The sequence below is a fragment of the Lottia gigantea genome (assembly GCF_000327385.1).
Source record: "Lottia gigantea unplaced genomic scaffold LOTGIsca_17, whole genome shotgun sequence".
Classification (NCBI taxonomy): Eukaryota; Metazoa; Mollusca; class Gastropoda; family Lottiidae; genus Lottia; species Lottia gigantea.
This window is the reverse complement of record NW_008708133.1, coordinates 454,431-469,033: the sequence shown is the minus strand read 5'-3', so window position 1 is coordinate 469,033 and position 14,603 is coordinate 454,431. Positions and strand designations below refer to the sequence as shown.

Below are 14,603 nucleotides of genomic sequence, written 5' to 3'. Positions count from 1 at the left end.
CTGTACTATAAGTTGTGATGAAGATGTAGTGGACAAAATAAAAGAAGATATCAAAGAGGTTAATACAGGTTGTATGTTTATAGATCTGAATGTTACTAGTGCTTTTCATTCTCATCATATGTCTGACAGTGAAGACGAGATGAAGAGTTGTGCCAAAATAATTGGAGAAGAACCAAAGATAGATGTATTTTCTACTGTCAGTGGTGTCAAGGCAGAAGAAGGAGATTTTATTACACCACAATATTGGGCGGATAACATCAGAAAACCAGTTAAACTCTACCAAACTGTTCTTGAGCCCATGATTCTACTAAATATAATGTTTTTGTAGAAATTGGACCAAGACCTGTATTAAGAGCTCATCTACCAAACTTCTTTACTGATCAAGTACTGTTTGATTCCATACCTATTATGAAGAAAAATGACGAAGTGGATTGTGTTTCAGAAGCTGTTTGTAATTTCTATGGATTGGATTTGAAATGGACACATTTTGACGATTTTAAAGCCAATGTCTCTGAGTATCCAAAATATCAATTTAATAGAGTAGACAATTTGTTATTACCCACATCTGGCAAAGAAAAACTTTTGGGTGTTGATCAAGCGTCCAAATACCATCCGTTTGTGAAGCAGCTTGTTTCGGACACGAAGGACATTAAGATTTTGATTGATCCGAGTAAGCTTTCGTCTATCTATGAACATAAAGTAAACGGATTGGTTGTGATTCCGGGCGCACTGTATGCTGAAGTGGGTCTTGCTCTAGCAGCCTTAAAGTCACCAAGTATTTCATTTCGAGAAGTAACTCATTTACAATCTCGAATCAAAGCAGCTAGATACTACAATAGAAGAACATGGTGACCGGACCGACTTTACAGTTTACAAAGGATCACACGTGTACGGTGAAGGCAGAATTAATAGTTGTTTTAATAAACGCGTACCAGTAAATGATGTAAAAGGTATTGAACAATGATGTATCAGTCAGAAGACAGGGGAAGAAATATATGCAGATCTTGGAAAGTTTGGTTTCTCTTATGGTAAAGCTATGTCGATACTTCAGGGCTCGATAAGAAATGACAAAGAAGCCTTGGTTGAAGTGAATATTAACGACATTTTATGGGACGAAACGAAAGGAATGGTTCTACATCCTGCAGTTATCGGTGGTTTACTTCAGGCACCCGGCGCACTCGGACTTTCTGATTTAGGAGTAAATATCTTACCCATTCAAATCAGAAAGTTGAGAGTTTATGGTGGGGCACAAAAGAAGATGTATATTCACCTTCAGTCGATGCTTTCGTCCATTACATCAAGTAAACAGTATACGTTATTGCTTTTTTCGACATCGGGTGAACCAATTGCTAGCATTGAAACATTCACTATCAAAGTCATAGGAAAAGAAGAAAGTTACCAACAGCAAATGTATTTTGAGCCATATTGGTCTTTAATATCGCTCTTACCACACCATGCTGAACTCCTATCAGAAAGTTTGTGTCGGTATCAGTTAAACCAAGACCAAGTCGAGATGAAGAGGTTAATGTTGTTGTTCCATTGACTGACAATAATAAAGATATAGAGAAGTTAAGAGAAACACTAAATGAATATAGATATGTTGCCATAATTATCAATAGTGATTTTGATGAGAATTATGGTGGAATTGAAAGACAGAGAGCTGTTTCTGATTATTTATTATGGTTAAAAGTTGTAGTGGAATGTATTAACGAAGGTAATGAAAAACATGATATATCTCGACTTTTAATTGCTTTCTATAATACATGGACTATAGATGAAATGAACACCAAATCTACAATCATGATACCAGATAATATTATACATTCATCTTTATGGGGAGGAGCACGATCTATTCAAAGAGAATTAGGAACATTAGCTACCCATTTGTTAGATCTCCGTGAATTGGAAGAAACAACAGATATTGAACAGTTGTTGATAGTCTTTGACAAACTGGCTTCTGACTGGCTACATAATGGTGAGTTGATCTTCACTTCTGTAGGTGTCTTTGGTTACCAGATACATTATATATGGGGGAACTGGGAAGCAAAATGTTATCAATTACTGATACTGGTGATTCAGATTTTGATCTGTTCTCTACATCAGAAACAGAAGTAAAAGATGTTTTTAAATTGTACACAAGAAATACATCACTACATGAACAACCAGGTTCAGTTTTATTAAATGTCACCAAGTTGGTATACCCAAATTTCTGTTTGTTTCTGCCAGTTGTTATTGCTGATGAAGATGAAGCTAACGTTGATGAATGACCTGTATACTGTATAGAAACTATTGGATATCTATCTATCAAACCAAATATCTTGCTAGTATCATGTTTTCCAGTACCAGCATCTAATAAGGTAGTGGTTCCAATATCTTGTTGTATGCCTCTATCATCAATACCATTCTACAAACCAGGTTTACTTTCAACACTTGTCAGTCTTTGGACATTGGCTTCTAGTGTAAAAGTTAAAAAGATAATAGTTTTACGAGAAAGAAGTTGTGTTGACGAGGAATTATTTCTATCCTTACTACGATACGGAAAAGTGGAATATAAACTACTTACTCCAGAAGAATTGTCAGAAGAAACACAACAGTGGAAAAAGAAACAAATGATTTGTTTTATGCAGCTAGACAAATCACATGTAGATATCATTATGAGAAAAAATTTCATCATAAAGATTTATGCCTTTTCAAGTCTCTTACCGACTACCATTGCAGCAATCTTAAGAACTCGACTTTCCAGGATTAGGATACATAGAGTGAACGAAAACGATATCTTCTCCAAAAGTAATATCAGTGCTGCAATTCGTCATGGTATCTACGGATGGCTTAACAAAAACTTTCAAAATACTATAAACCAGAGAAATGTTTTCCCAAATTTACAAGACCCAATACAAAAATTATTCACCATGACCCATCTTGATCTTCAAGACAAAATTGGATTGGAAGTTTCTCTTCATTTAACACTTAGTAGATTATTAAGTAAAACCAGTGTTGTTGGTGGTCTAACTGGTTTAGGTTGGCAATGTGTTCAGTGGTTGGCCACACATCAAGCTGGTTATGTCTTAATTTTTAATAGAAGAACTCCAAATGAAGAGAACACTGCTTCAATTGAAGAATTTTCCAGATCAACATCTTGTACCATAGAATGTTATTCAGTAGATGTAGTGAATCTTAGTTCTGTTACTGGAGCTATACGTACATTCAACAAAACCTATTCCGATGTTCGCATAAAAGGTGTACTTCATGGTGCTGGTGTAACACGAGACTCATCTCTATTTAAAATGACTGAAGAACATATGACAGAATGTTTCAACCCAAAGATTTCCGGAGCATGGAATTTACACCAGGCTACCATGTATATGAATCTTGATTTCTTTATACTACATTCATCCATCACAGCTGTCCTTGGTGCACCTGGACAAAGTAATTATGGTGTTGGGAATGCTTTTCAGGACAGTTTAATATCTGTAAGAAAAAAATTATCCCTACCTATACAGACGTTGAACTGGGGACCATTGGATATGGGAATGTTAGAAAAGGGAAAGGGAAATGATAGAACAAGAATGACTATATCCAGTACTGGTTACCATTTGATTGGAAATAGACGAAATAGATGTTTGTCTTGAAACTGCTATTTTATCTAATAAAAAACAAATTATGATTACTAAGTTTGATATGGAAAAACTGAGAGATGTTATTGACACCATTTCCAATAGACACTCTGAAAGATGCTGATGGAGAAGAAAGACCAAGAATCATAGAAGCTTATGTCTTAAAACTGATTAGAAAAAATTTATTTCTGGCAGACCTTATGATTACTCCTACAACAAGTCTGATAGATGCTGGTATGGACTCGATGTTAGCAATGACATTGGTAAACCAGGTGAAAAAAGATATCGCAGTCAAAATACCACTTAATTCAGCTTAGATTTATCGGAAAGGAATATGGTGGCAGCAATATCCACGTGGCAATTGTTGAAAACCAAGATGATGTTTTTGATGAAAGCAGAATTTCATTTCCAGAATTAAGATATCTACAATTAGATAACTTACCGACATATAAAGACAGATAGATTTATATTTTGGCAATCTTCGTTTGGACAAGGACATGCTCATTAATATAATCAAAACAGTGGTTATACGTAATCCTATCTGTACTGCGGTATATAATTGGCACGGAGACTCACCAAAAGAAAGGGCAAATGTAAAAAAAATCTTTCTTAGATGTAGAGAGTGCTGTAGACATTTGTGAAGTTAAAGCGGACGAACCTAATATTGAAAAGATCTTTAGTAGAAGACAATTTGATAAATTTGATACCAGGTCCAAAGGAACAGTCAGATTTACATTCGTCCTGGATAAGAACAGTACGACATTAGCCATAGCACTTAGTCACGTGGGGTTTGACTTAATGGGTGTTAATTTGTTTATAAGGGATTTCGTGAATTGTCTAAGACATACTTATCAGAATTTATCTCTACAAAGTCTTCATAAGCCTGTTGAGCATCAGAAACCAGTATGTCGTATACTAGACGAGATTTTTGCCCAGCAGTCAAAAGTCCTTATCGAATTTTGGTCACAACAGATCAACAAAAGTGTTCCAAGAGTCACACTAGATATAAACAGAGACTTCTGTACTACGAAAGAGCATGCTGTCGTATGCGAAAAAACTTTTGCCACTAGAAACCGAGCAGTTGTGTGACTCGCTCGCCAAATCCATTGGCACAAGTACATTCAGACTATACTTGACAATTTATCAGCTTTTACTGGGTATACGATCTAAATCTCAAAGAGTTTTCGTCGTTTCCACAGTAGATCTACGACAGTACTCTGTTCAGCTATTGGATAGAACAGAATGCATTTCAAACAACATACCAATATTTGCCGACATACCAGAATCAACTACAACCTTCAAGCAATTTTTAAAAGCAAACTATGAGGACATAAGTAAAACAATCGAACACGGCATGTTTCCATACACAGAAATGATCAAACTTTTCCCAGAAGGTATATATATAAAGATATACACAGACATGGAATACTTCTTAACGATGTCACTTTTGTTAGTGAATTAAATCGGGTGGCAAAGGACTTGAAACTTGAGGTTGAAAATCCGTACAAGACAAGAGGCAGTTTTGAAAGTATTGGTAGATAGGATAGCCAATACAACTACATTTAGATTGATGTTGGGAGGTGACCTCTATGATCAAGATGATGCTGACGAGTTTGCTTCAGATTTTATGACGATGTTACTTACAGTATCTTCAAATCCTAACACAACTATACAACAACTTCAAGTAAAATTCAAACCCAATATCGCAGGTAACGTACCGTTTTTTTTATTAGAATGGTATCTGCTACAATGTTTGCTTATCTTTATATTTTCATATATTAAAACTTTAAGCCGGTACCAACCATCAAATTTCAGATAAAATTATTACCATCATAGACCCACAGCAGTGTTTCTCAACTTCAGTGAGATCATGTCTTCCAGAAAGAGTTCTTCCAAGTATATTCCTCCCCAAAATAAGTCAGTAATTTTGAAACGTATTTCACTGGAAAACGATTAACAATGGATGGATATAAAATCATACTCGCACATATCGAGAATGTTAAATGTGACCCTTGGGCCAAATGTATCCTCACGATTTTCTATAAGTCCGGGATAAATAACGTCAATTTCAGTCGAAAATTACGTGCCTTCCATTTCCTCCCCATTTCCCCACTGTCAATAATAAGGAGGACCATGGGGAGGAATTCCTCTCCTGTTGAGAAGAACTGTAGTATAGTAGTCTTGTCTGGGCCTTTTCCAGTGGCGTAATTAGAGGAAGAGCATGATGTGATGCCCCCACCCCAACCACTGCCTTACATTCAATGATAGGTAAATTTGTTTTTGATAGAGTCTTTGGATTTGGTAAGTTGTACATACACGTTTTCAGTCTTACTATTGGAATCTATATTTTTTGAATAGGTTTGTTTAAGGAGAAGAGCTATATTGGTTTTATCGATGTAGATGTTTCTGTAGATAGAAATGCAAAGAATATTCAGATAGGAAAAATATCAATCAACTTTAAAGATGTTAAAAGCGTTCATACCGAAAAAGGTCAGATTCTCATTCTTTAAAAACCTGGTGCAATTTGGAGGTAAGGACTGCTTATGTTTCTTTCTTATATCTTTTTCTGTCTCTGACCTTTCATCACCTTAGAGTTTCTAATTTTAACCTAAACTATATTGGTCTGACTACCTTGGTTGTCATTCTATTCTAGTTTTTTAAACTGTAAGGTAGTCGATATTTAGGATAATTATTATATATTGAATCTCCTTGAATTTGTGGATTTAGTGTTTTGCCAGATATATTCTTTCAATATATTCTGCATATTTGAATTCTCTTGTACTCCCTACTGGTAAGGTGTTTCACCTCACCCCTTGGATTAAGTTTAGTTAAAACTCCTTTATAGGGGTTAATGTTAATAAACATCTGTTTATCGGACCCTTGGTTTGGGTACTTTCATATCCGATCACCTCCCTCGACAACATTAAGATCCATAATACACTGATTTACAATCATTTTCAACGTTGCCCACTTCTCTCTTCTATCCACCAAAATGTCAGGATTTGTCAAGATTCTAAGTGTCGAAAACAGTAACACGATTATATCAAATTATAATGGGGGCCGACTCTTAAAATAACGTTTCTTCGGCCGTTCTTTTTAATGTTTATCAGGTGAAAGCAGATATCATAAATATAGGTAATTAGGTCACAGGAAATCCGATCACCGGAAATTCGGTCACAGGAAATTCGGTCACAGTAAAAAGGTCGCACGGTGATATGGTCACAGTAATACGTTCACACGGTAATTTAGTAACAGTAAAATGGTCAAGCGGTAATTTGGTGACAGTAATACGGTCAGAGGGTGATCTTTATTTCTTTTAAGTAATCATATTTTATTTATAGCACGTCAATGATAACAGGACTGGTCACAGTCATACGGTCGCAAGGCAAAACTGGTTCAAATATAGCACCAGTAACCGGTGTAATGATAGCACAGGTAACTAGTGTTGGTTATAGCAGTGGTAACTAGTGTAATGATATCAGTAGTTACTGGTGGGTCCTGTTTTCCAAAGATCTTTTTCATAATACCTGGTACAGAAGATTAGTGTTCTGTTTGCCCTTTGAGACAGTCAAAGTTTGTGTGGCCCCCGAGAAGTGTTAAGTATTCAGGAGGGATTCCCTAGGAGATAGCCCGAATGTTATTGGTGTTTCGTTTACTACGAACCGATGGCTAAAGCGTATCGGAGCGTTTTTTTCCAATTTCGATTTATTACGCGTTATGTTCCCAAGTCCAGCAATAAGTCCAGGGAAGTCGAAGAAGCGACTGGGTGGTATAGTTGGACATAGCACTTAGTCCTCTATCGGAACCACGTGGCATAATGCCCACGTGACTCACAACGTGGACGCCAAGTGACGAAGGTGTTTGTGAAAGAACACCCGTGTGGACGAAGAGACAAACACAACTATACGACTTTTAAGGTCATCGAGGGTCAAGGTCAATGTCACAAACCCACTGAAGTTGCGACAGTGACCATACTCCACTATTTACTGAATCTAGCTGTATATCAACTATTTTACTGTGATCAAATTACCGTGTGACCTTTTTACTGCGACCAAATTTCGGTGACCGAATTTCCTGCGACCCGCGTCCCGACATGATAAGAAGTTTCTCGTCGAAAATCACATTAATGAAATTAAGATCTGCTGTTATAAGTTTGAGTATGTTCAATCACTTTCATAATAACTATTTAATATGAATTATGTCACCATGTATTATTAGATAGACAGTCTCCACAATGATTTTGACTTTTATATACTAAATAATGAAAATTAAATATTGATCATTATAAAACAATTTACTTACATTTGCAATATTTCAGGTAAAGGCAGAAAAACGTTAGTAATACAATCAGCATCAAAAACCTATCGAATTACTTACCAAACTGATGATAAAACTGTTTTACCACTGGTGAATTACATTCTACGAGTTAATGGTGGTCGAAAAGATTATTAAATTCAATTAAATTATACTTTGTGTTCAATTACACAAGAAACGATCGTGTTCTATCAAGGAAAAACCTACTGGTGTAGAATCAAAGAATATACAGTTTCAGTATTCCAACAACTCAACGTCTTTATAGTAACCCCATATCCTCATCTTTAACACGAACATATTACCAAGGTGTTTTGTACGGTGGTTTGTTTAACATATGTGTAATTCTTTTTATTTTATTTAAACTTTATGAAGACGAAGAAGTTTAATGTAATGTACAGTGGAATAGGCTAACTTATATTGGTGCATATAAGGATTGAACACCGAATCTCGTCAAAATAAAAAAAAACAGAAAAATTTTGTATATGTCTTAGATGTTTCCTTAGATATTCTTTAAAATAATTAAAATTGGTTTGTTCGATTTTCTTTATGAATCCCTCACTTTGACCCATATTTCATTAGTAATCAACGCGTCAAAGGCTGCAAAATTCGTAACCTATATTCGTGTACGATGTAAGATCTATTATATAAGTCGAAACAAAAACACATGAAAAGGGCTGTTTTTTATTGGACTTGGGCGATCAGACTTGGTTTAATCAAAGTAGGACCGACGACACGTGCAGATTTCTTTCGGTTTTTTCGCACAGACCCTTCTATGTTTGGAAATACTCCTGAAGGTAGGGCGAACTATGGCCATACACCATAGACATTGAAACCAGTCATCCTCTAGGTGATGGTAATAGGCCATAGGCCTTGACTTATGACAAATGTCACATTCCTTAAAATCTGACTTGTCCATGGCGAATATGATTTTCCTTTTACTAAAAGGCCATAGATCACGTGTTAGATCACGTGACTATTTCCGATCATTTGATTGGCTACAGCGCCACCTAGTCAAATCAATATAATGCACATACACTAGAAAAATTAGTCATGGATAGATACTTGTTTTTCGAGGATCGTTTAGAGACGTTTGTAGATTGGCCTAAATCTAAACCTACACCAATCTCTTTGTTGAACGATAAAAAGACGTGGATTGTTTATGCGAATGTATTGGTAATTTGATTCGGGGCACCTTACCACTATCAGCTGCAGAAACAAGACGTTTACGATCAAAGTCAACCTTAATTAGACGTCTGGGCACTCCCAAAACACCTTGGAAAACCCGTAAGAGATTACTTCAACAACACGGTAAAGGATTGTGGAAACCTGTCTTTCATCCTTTGCTCAACAAATTAAAACAGCGATGAAGTTTACACGAAAAATGAGATTGGTCCCAGCAGATGAACCTGAGAAGATTGTGACGGTTAAACCTTACGAACCCGTGTACGATCAAAATCCAGTTAAAGAAGCTTTAGAAGAATTAAGTCAAGAAATGCAACGTTTACTCAAGTCCAATACTTCAGACGATATTAAAATGGATCAATATGGTTAAATGTTGCAGCGATATCGAATACTACAAAATAAAAGACATGCACGAACCATACCCGAGACAACAAACAACAAACCTGACGACATCGCTTCCGTGGAAAAACCTGATATTTTATCTTCGGTACCTAAAACATACCAAGGCCGAGCTCGTATGTTATTAGAGCATTTGGAAAAGAAAACACCCTACTCTTGGAATGACAAGTACGAATTGACCCATGGCGGTGAGGTAATGAAAGACACGAACGTAGTGGATATCGTCAATGATTTCATTCGTAACCGCAAGACAAATATTACCCCTTTTGGTTGGGAAGCCGTCATGAGAAGTTTGAGAGAATCAAATATACCTCGAGAAGCCATTGGAAACGATCGTCGATGGGAATTGTTTTCGACACCTCAAACACAATCATCTCCGCCCACTTTTGAAACGCCCAAGAAACGCACAAGTAAAAAGCAACAGAGGAAAGAAAGAAAATGGCTATCTTTTGACAGCCTATAAAAGAAGCTCACAAACATTAACGGGTCAAAGATGAAGAAGCTAGCACAAGTCTATTATGATCCGGCGCATCCCGCAGGATTTAGTGGCGCTCAGAAACTGGCCAAGGCTACTGGAGTGCCATTAGAGAAAGTCAAAACCTGGTTAGCGGGTCAACAGACTTATACTTTACACAAACCTCTCAAGAAAAAATTCAAACGAACACCTACGTTAGTAGCAGGTATCGATCACCAGTGGCAAGCCGATTTGAGTGATTTGAGTAGCCTCGCCAAGAAAAACAATGGTTATCGCTTTTTGTTGTGTGTGATTGATGTGTTTTCCAAATATGCTTGGGTCATACCCATCAAAGACAAGAAAGGTGAAACGTTGGTTCGGGCTTTCCAAACAATTAAGGACAAAACACCTTTAAGATTGCAAACAGATAAAGGTACAGAATTTTTAAACAGAAAATTTCAAACTTATCTCAAGAAGAAAAAAATTCACTTTTTCGTGACACACAATGCCGAAACCAAAGCCAGTGTGGTGGAGAGATTTCAACGTACCTTAAAGCAACGAATGTGGCGATATTTCACGTACAAGAAAACGGAACGTTACATTGATGTTTTGGACAAGTTGGTAGAAGGTTACAATGCAGCCGTGCATCGCACTATTGGAATGGCACCTAAAGATGTCACTGTTCAAAACGAATGGTTGGTTAGTCAACGATTGCCTCGGGAAACATCCAAGAAAAAACGCGACATTACATCAATGGTACGGTTAGCCCTCGACAAACAGAAAGCTTTTGATAGGGGATACTGGCCAAATTGGACTTTGGAAACTTTTCAAGTCAAACCCAGTGTAGGATCCCGTTATAAATTAATTGATGGTGAAATGTTGGAAGGATCGTTTTATCCCGAAGAATTGCAAGAAGTGAAAGAAGACAAAGACGAGGCTTACGTGATTGAAAAAATCATAGAACGACGAGGTAAAAACGTACTCGTCAAATGGAAAGATTACCCTGCTAGTTTCAATTCCTGGATTCCTGAATCGACCGTGGAGTATAAATAGAAGTAACCAACTACAGGCGAGATACATCATGCAAGACGAATCCACATCGACAACATCGATTCGATCCAGATCCTGGGCGTGTTTAGGAAGTCGCGTGCCTCAGGCTGAAATTGTATTTTTCTGTCAAGTGATATTGGTCTACATTGTCGCGGGTATTGCGTTGTCGCAACTCGCTCTGAAACCCGAAGGACCTCAAACCACGTTGTGGACGGCTTTGTTATCCAGTAGTTTGGGTTATTTACTGCCATCACCCCAACTGAAGAAAAATGAACGATTTTTATCTCACCCTGCCTAGTGACAGTTCCATTGGAATGTTTCCGGACAACAGCCTTTCGACGTATCGCACTCATTTAACTCCCCCCATTCATTTTAATCACCAAGAATGGGAAGTAGGTCTGGCAGCCTTGGCCTTCCCAACAGATTGGTACAACCTTACGGAGAAAGACAACAAACTCAGACTGAAAGTTTTTTCATGGAAAATTGTTCCAGGAATGGAAACCATCAAGTGTGTGAGTGACAAATGGTTGGAACCTCCCGAGTGCACCACTGTTCCTAACAATGATGAAGGTTCGACTGAAGTGGAAACGCATATGGAAACCAACACTTACAGAAATGTGGAACAGTTGCTAAATGTATTGAACGTGACCATGCATGGATTATGGAAATGCAATGAAATACAAGAAATCATTCATCGAAAACCATTTCGATTGGATCCCAACATCAAAGAATTGACACCCCTGGAAAAAAACGAACAAGAAGAGTACGAAAATCGTATGAAATTATCCAATCAAGCCGAAAAACAACCCTATGCAACCTTTAAATTGGATTCATTAAACCAAAGAATATATTTATCTTTCGACTCTTCAGATGCCATCAACTTTCTACGTATGTTACCCGCAATCAGTTTCCAAATTGAAGGACCCATGGTTGGTATGTTAGGATGGCCTGACTTTTCGCAAGAATTTCAGTTGGATAAATTATGTCGACGAAACATCCGCGATGCCAAAATTACTGCTCCCTTTCAGCCTGCTGTGGATATGGCCTTTGATATGTTTTACTTGTATTCGGATATTGTGGAACCACAGCGTGTTGGTGATGCGGTGACTCCGATCTTGGATGTGTTTCACAGTAAATCAGGATACTTTCGTCCATCAGCCATACATTACGTTCCGATCAAGTACGACCGCCTGACGGCCATCGGCATGTATATAAGGACCGGACAAGGAAGGCCCGTACCATTTGTGCGAGGAAAAGTGGTGGCCAAGCTTCACTTTAGAAAGAGAAAATGACATTGTTGGGAAGAGGTAACATTCGAGTGTATCGTGGAGGTGTACTCAGACAACGAGGGTCCGGATTTTTGTCCGGTTTAATGAACATGGTCAAAAAAGGGGCTGTGATGGCAGGCAAATCTTTATGGAGTGCGGGTAAACAGGCTATAAATGATAATCTCCCACAAGTTGGAAAAGAGGTGTTGAAAGTTGTCCAAGGCAAAGAAACCGTCAAGGGTGGATTGAAAAACATTGTTCAAGATGCCGTCAAACCTGCTTTGAAATCCACGGTGTCGGAAACTTTGAAGAATGTTTTCGGAGGTATAAAAGACCGACAACCACCACGAAAGCGGACAAAGTCATCTGCAGCTCGTTCTGTCAACATCAAACGAAAGAGAAGAAAGAAAGATATCTTCGATCATGACTTCAATGATGCGTAATGATTCCTGTCTCTGTGCTCCTGATGAATTACAACAACTGTTTACCGTTCCTGACACTCAAACAGCCGTTACCAAAGTAACCAAAGTTCGCAAATATCCACTGACCAGCGATTTGAACCATGATGGTCCCTTGGAATTTTTTATTCCTAATTCAAGTACAGATTTCATCGACTTGGCCAACATTAGTTTGTACCTGAAGTTGAAAGTAGTCAAAGAAGATGGGACGAATGTCGGTGCGAATAAAAAAGTCGGACCCGTCAACAATTTCTTTCACTCTTTGTTGAAAGATGTGAAAATGCGCCTAGGAAAAGATTCCGACACGTTGGTGACTGCGTCCTTACCCAATTATCCCTACAGAGCTTACTTGGAAAATTTGCTGAGTTTTGGTCGTGGGGCCAAAAACAACCAACTCAATCAACAAGTCATGTGGGAGAAAGACACGGCAGACCAATTAGATAGTACACAAGCCGTTCAAACGGGAGCTGGTGATGCCATCGTACCCGTTGTTAACCATGGTTTGGGAGAAAGAAGAAAAAAGATGGGTGAAAGTTCAGAGTTTGAATTGCAGTCCCGACTACATGTGGATTTGTGTTTACAAGATCGTTATTTAATAGATGGTGTGGATGTTCGCATCCAGTTGGAAAGACAACAACCAAAATTTTATTTGATGTGGAACGAAAACAATGAAACGTACAAAGTGGAATTGATCAAAGCCTATTTGGAAGTACCTTTTGTTACGTTGGCACCATCAACCTACACGCGCATTGCTGAACAACTACAATCGAACAACGCCAAATATCCACTCAAGCGAGTAGTCGTCAAAGACATCAGCATACCAAGTCGTCGACGTTTTCACGTTTTGGATAATTTATTCATCAACGAAGTCTTGCCTAAACGTCTCATTTTGGGTTTGGTGGAGAACGATTCTTACGACGGCAATTCCATCAAGAATCCATTCAAGTTCCATCATCATCGACTAGAATACATCAAACTGATGAAAAATGGCGATGTGGTGGAAGAATATTTCATGGATTTTCCTAACAAACAAGCCACAACACCGTATTTAGATTTGATGAAAAGAGTAGGAATACTCAACAGCAAAGAAGATTTGGATATGTCTTACAACGACTATATTAAAGGCTACACTCTTTTTGGTTTTGATTTAACCAATGACCACGGAGCAGATCAAGTCAATTTTCACCCCAAGTCGTCTGGAAGTTTGTCTTTGGAATTGAGATTCGAAAACGCTCCACCGAATCCACTTAATTTGCTATTGTTTGCTGAATACGACAATGTCTTGGAAATCGACGTCAACCGCCAAATTTTGGTGGATTGGTAAACCTTTGTATACTGCACAGTTGGAGGAAGGATTGAGTTGTCATATCCCTGAACAATTTGGCGGTGTCCTGGCTAGAAATCAATTACAAACGTTAAAACCAAACCGCTATCCCATGGCATACGTCGTTAACACCGATGACGAAGACCAGCCTGGAAAACATTGGACCGTGTTTGTGTGCGAAGAAAACCATTGTGATTTCTTTGATTCGTATGGATGTCCCCCAGAACTGTATGGAAAAGATTTTGCCGACTTTGCTCAACGTCAAGGACCGGTACGACACAACTCCCAATGGATTCAAGGACTCCAAAGTGTTGTGTGTGGTCATTATTGCCTGTTTTACCTGTGTCATAGATTCCACGTACCCACACCAAAAGTCTTGTCGGTGTTTAAATCGAATCTGACTGAAAATCATCGTTTAGTACATGCTTGGACCCATGACCATTTTCCCTGTTTAAGATTTGAGGATGGCCAAACTTGTCGAAGATTTATGGATGTAAATACGTTATAGTTATTGTTAAATTCTACGTTATAGTTATTGTT

At 37.9% G+C, this 14,603-nt stretch overlaps 4 protein-coding genes across 4 annotated transcripts; all 4 read left to right on the top strand.

Annotated features, from left to right (window-relative positions):
• Nucleotides 1-139: 139 nt before the first annotated feature.
• Nucleotides 140-852, top strand: LOTGIDRAFT_158395 (hypothetical protein; the record flags this gene model as incomplete). The annotated part of the gene is made up of 2 exons (XM_009051557.1): nucleotides 140-203; nucleotides 329-852. The coding sequence occupies 2 exons, from the start codon at nucleotides 140-142 to the stop codon at nucleotides 850-852; spliced, it is 588 nt and encodes a 195-aa protein (XP_009049805.1).
• A 184-nt stretch (nucleotides 853-1,036) lies between these two features.
• LOTGIDRAFT_158394 (hypothetical protein) lies at nucleotides 1,037-3,629 on the top strand (the record flags this gene model as incomplete). The annotated part of the gene is made up of 3 exons (XM_009051556.1): nucleotides 1,037-1,301; nucleotides 1,493-1,975; nucleotides 2,341-3,629. The coding sequence occupies 3 exons, from the start codon at nucleotides 1,037-1,039 to the stop codon at nucleotides 3,627-3,629; spliced, it is 2,037 nt and encodes a 678-aa protein (XP_009049804.1).
• Nucleotides 3,630-5,184: 1,555 nt separating this feature from the next.
• LOTGIDRAFT_158393 (hypothetical protein) lies at nucleotides 5,185-8,066 on the top strand (the record flags this gene model as incomplete). Its single annotated transcript, XM_009051555.1, has 3 exons — nucleotides 5,185-5,323; nucleotides 5,973-6,104; nucleotides 7,933-8,066. 3 exons carry the CDS (start codon nucleotides 5,185-5,187, stop codon nucleotides 8,064-8,066), a joined length of 405 nt encoding a protein of 134 aa, XP_009049803.1.
• A 2,557-nt stretch (nucleotides 8,067-10,623) lies between these two features.
• Nucleotides 10,624-14,063, top strand: LOTGIDRAFT_113529 (hypothetical protein; the record flags this gene model as incomplete). Its single annotated transcript, XM_009051554.1, has 3 exons — nucleotides 10,624-10,972; nucleotides 11,977-12,144; nucleotides 13,162-14,063. The coding sequence occupies 3 exons, from the start codon at nucleotides 10,624-10,626 to the stop codon at nucleotides 14,061-14,063; spliced, it is 1,419 nt and encodes a 472-aa protein (XP_009049802.1).
• Between the last annotated feature and the right edge of the window lie 540 nt (nucleotides 14,064-14,603).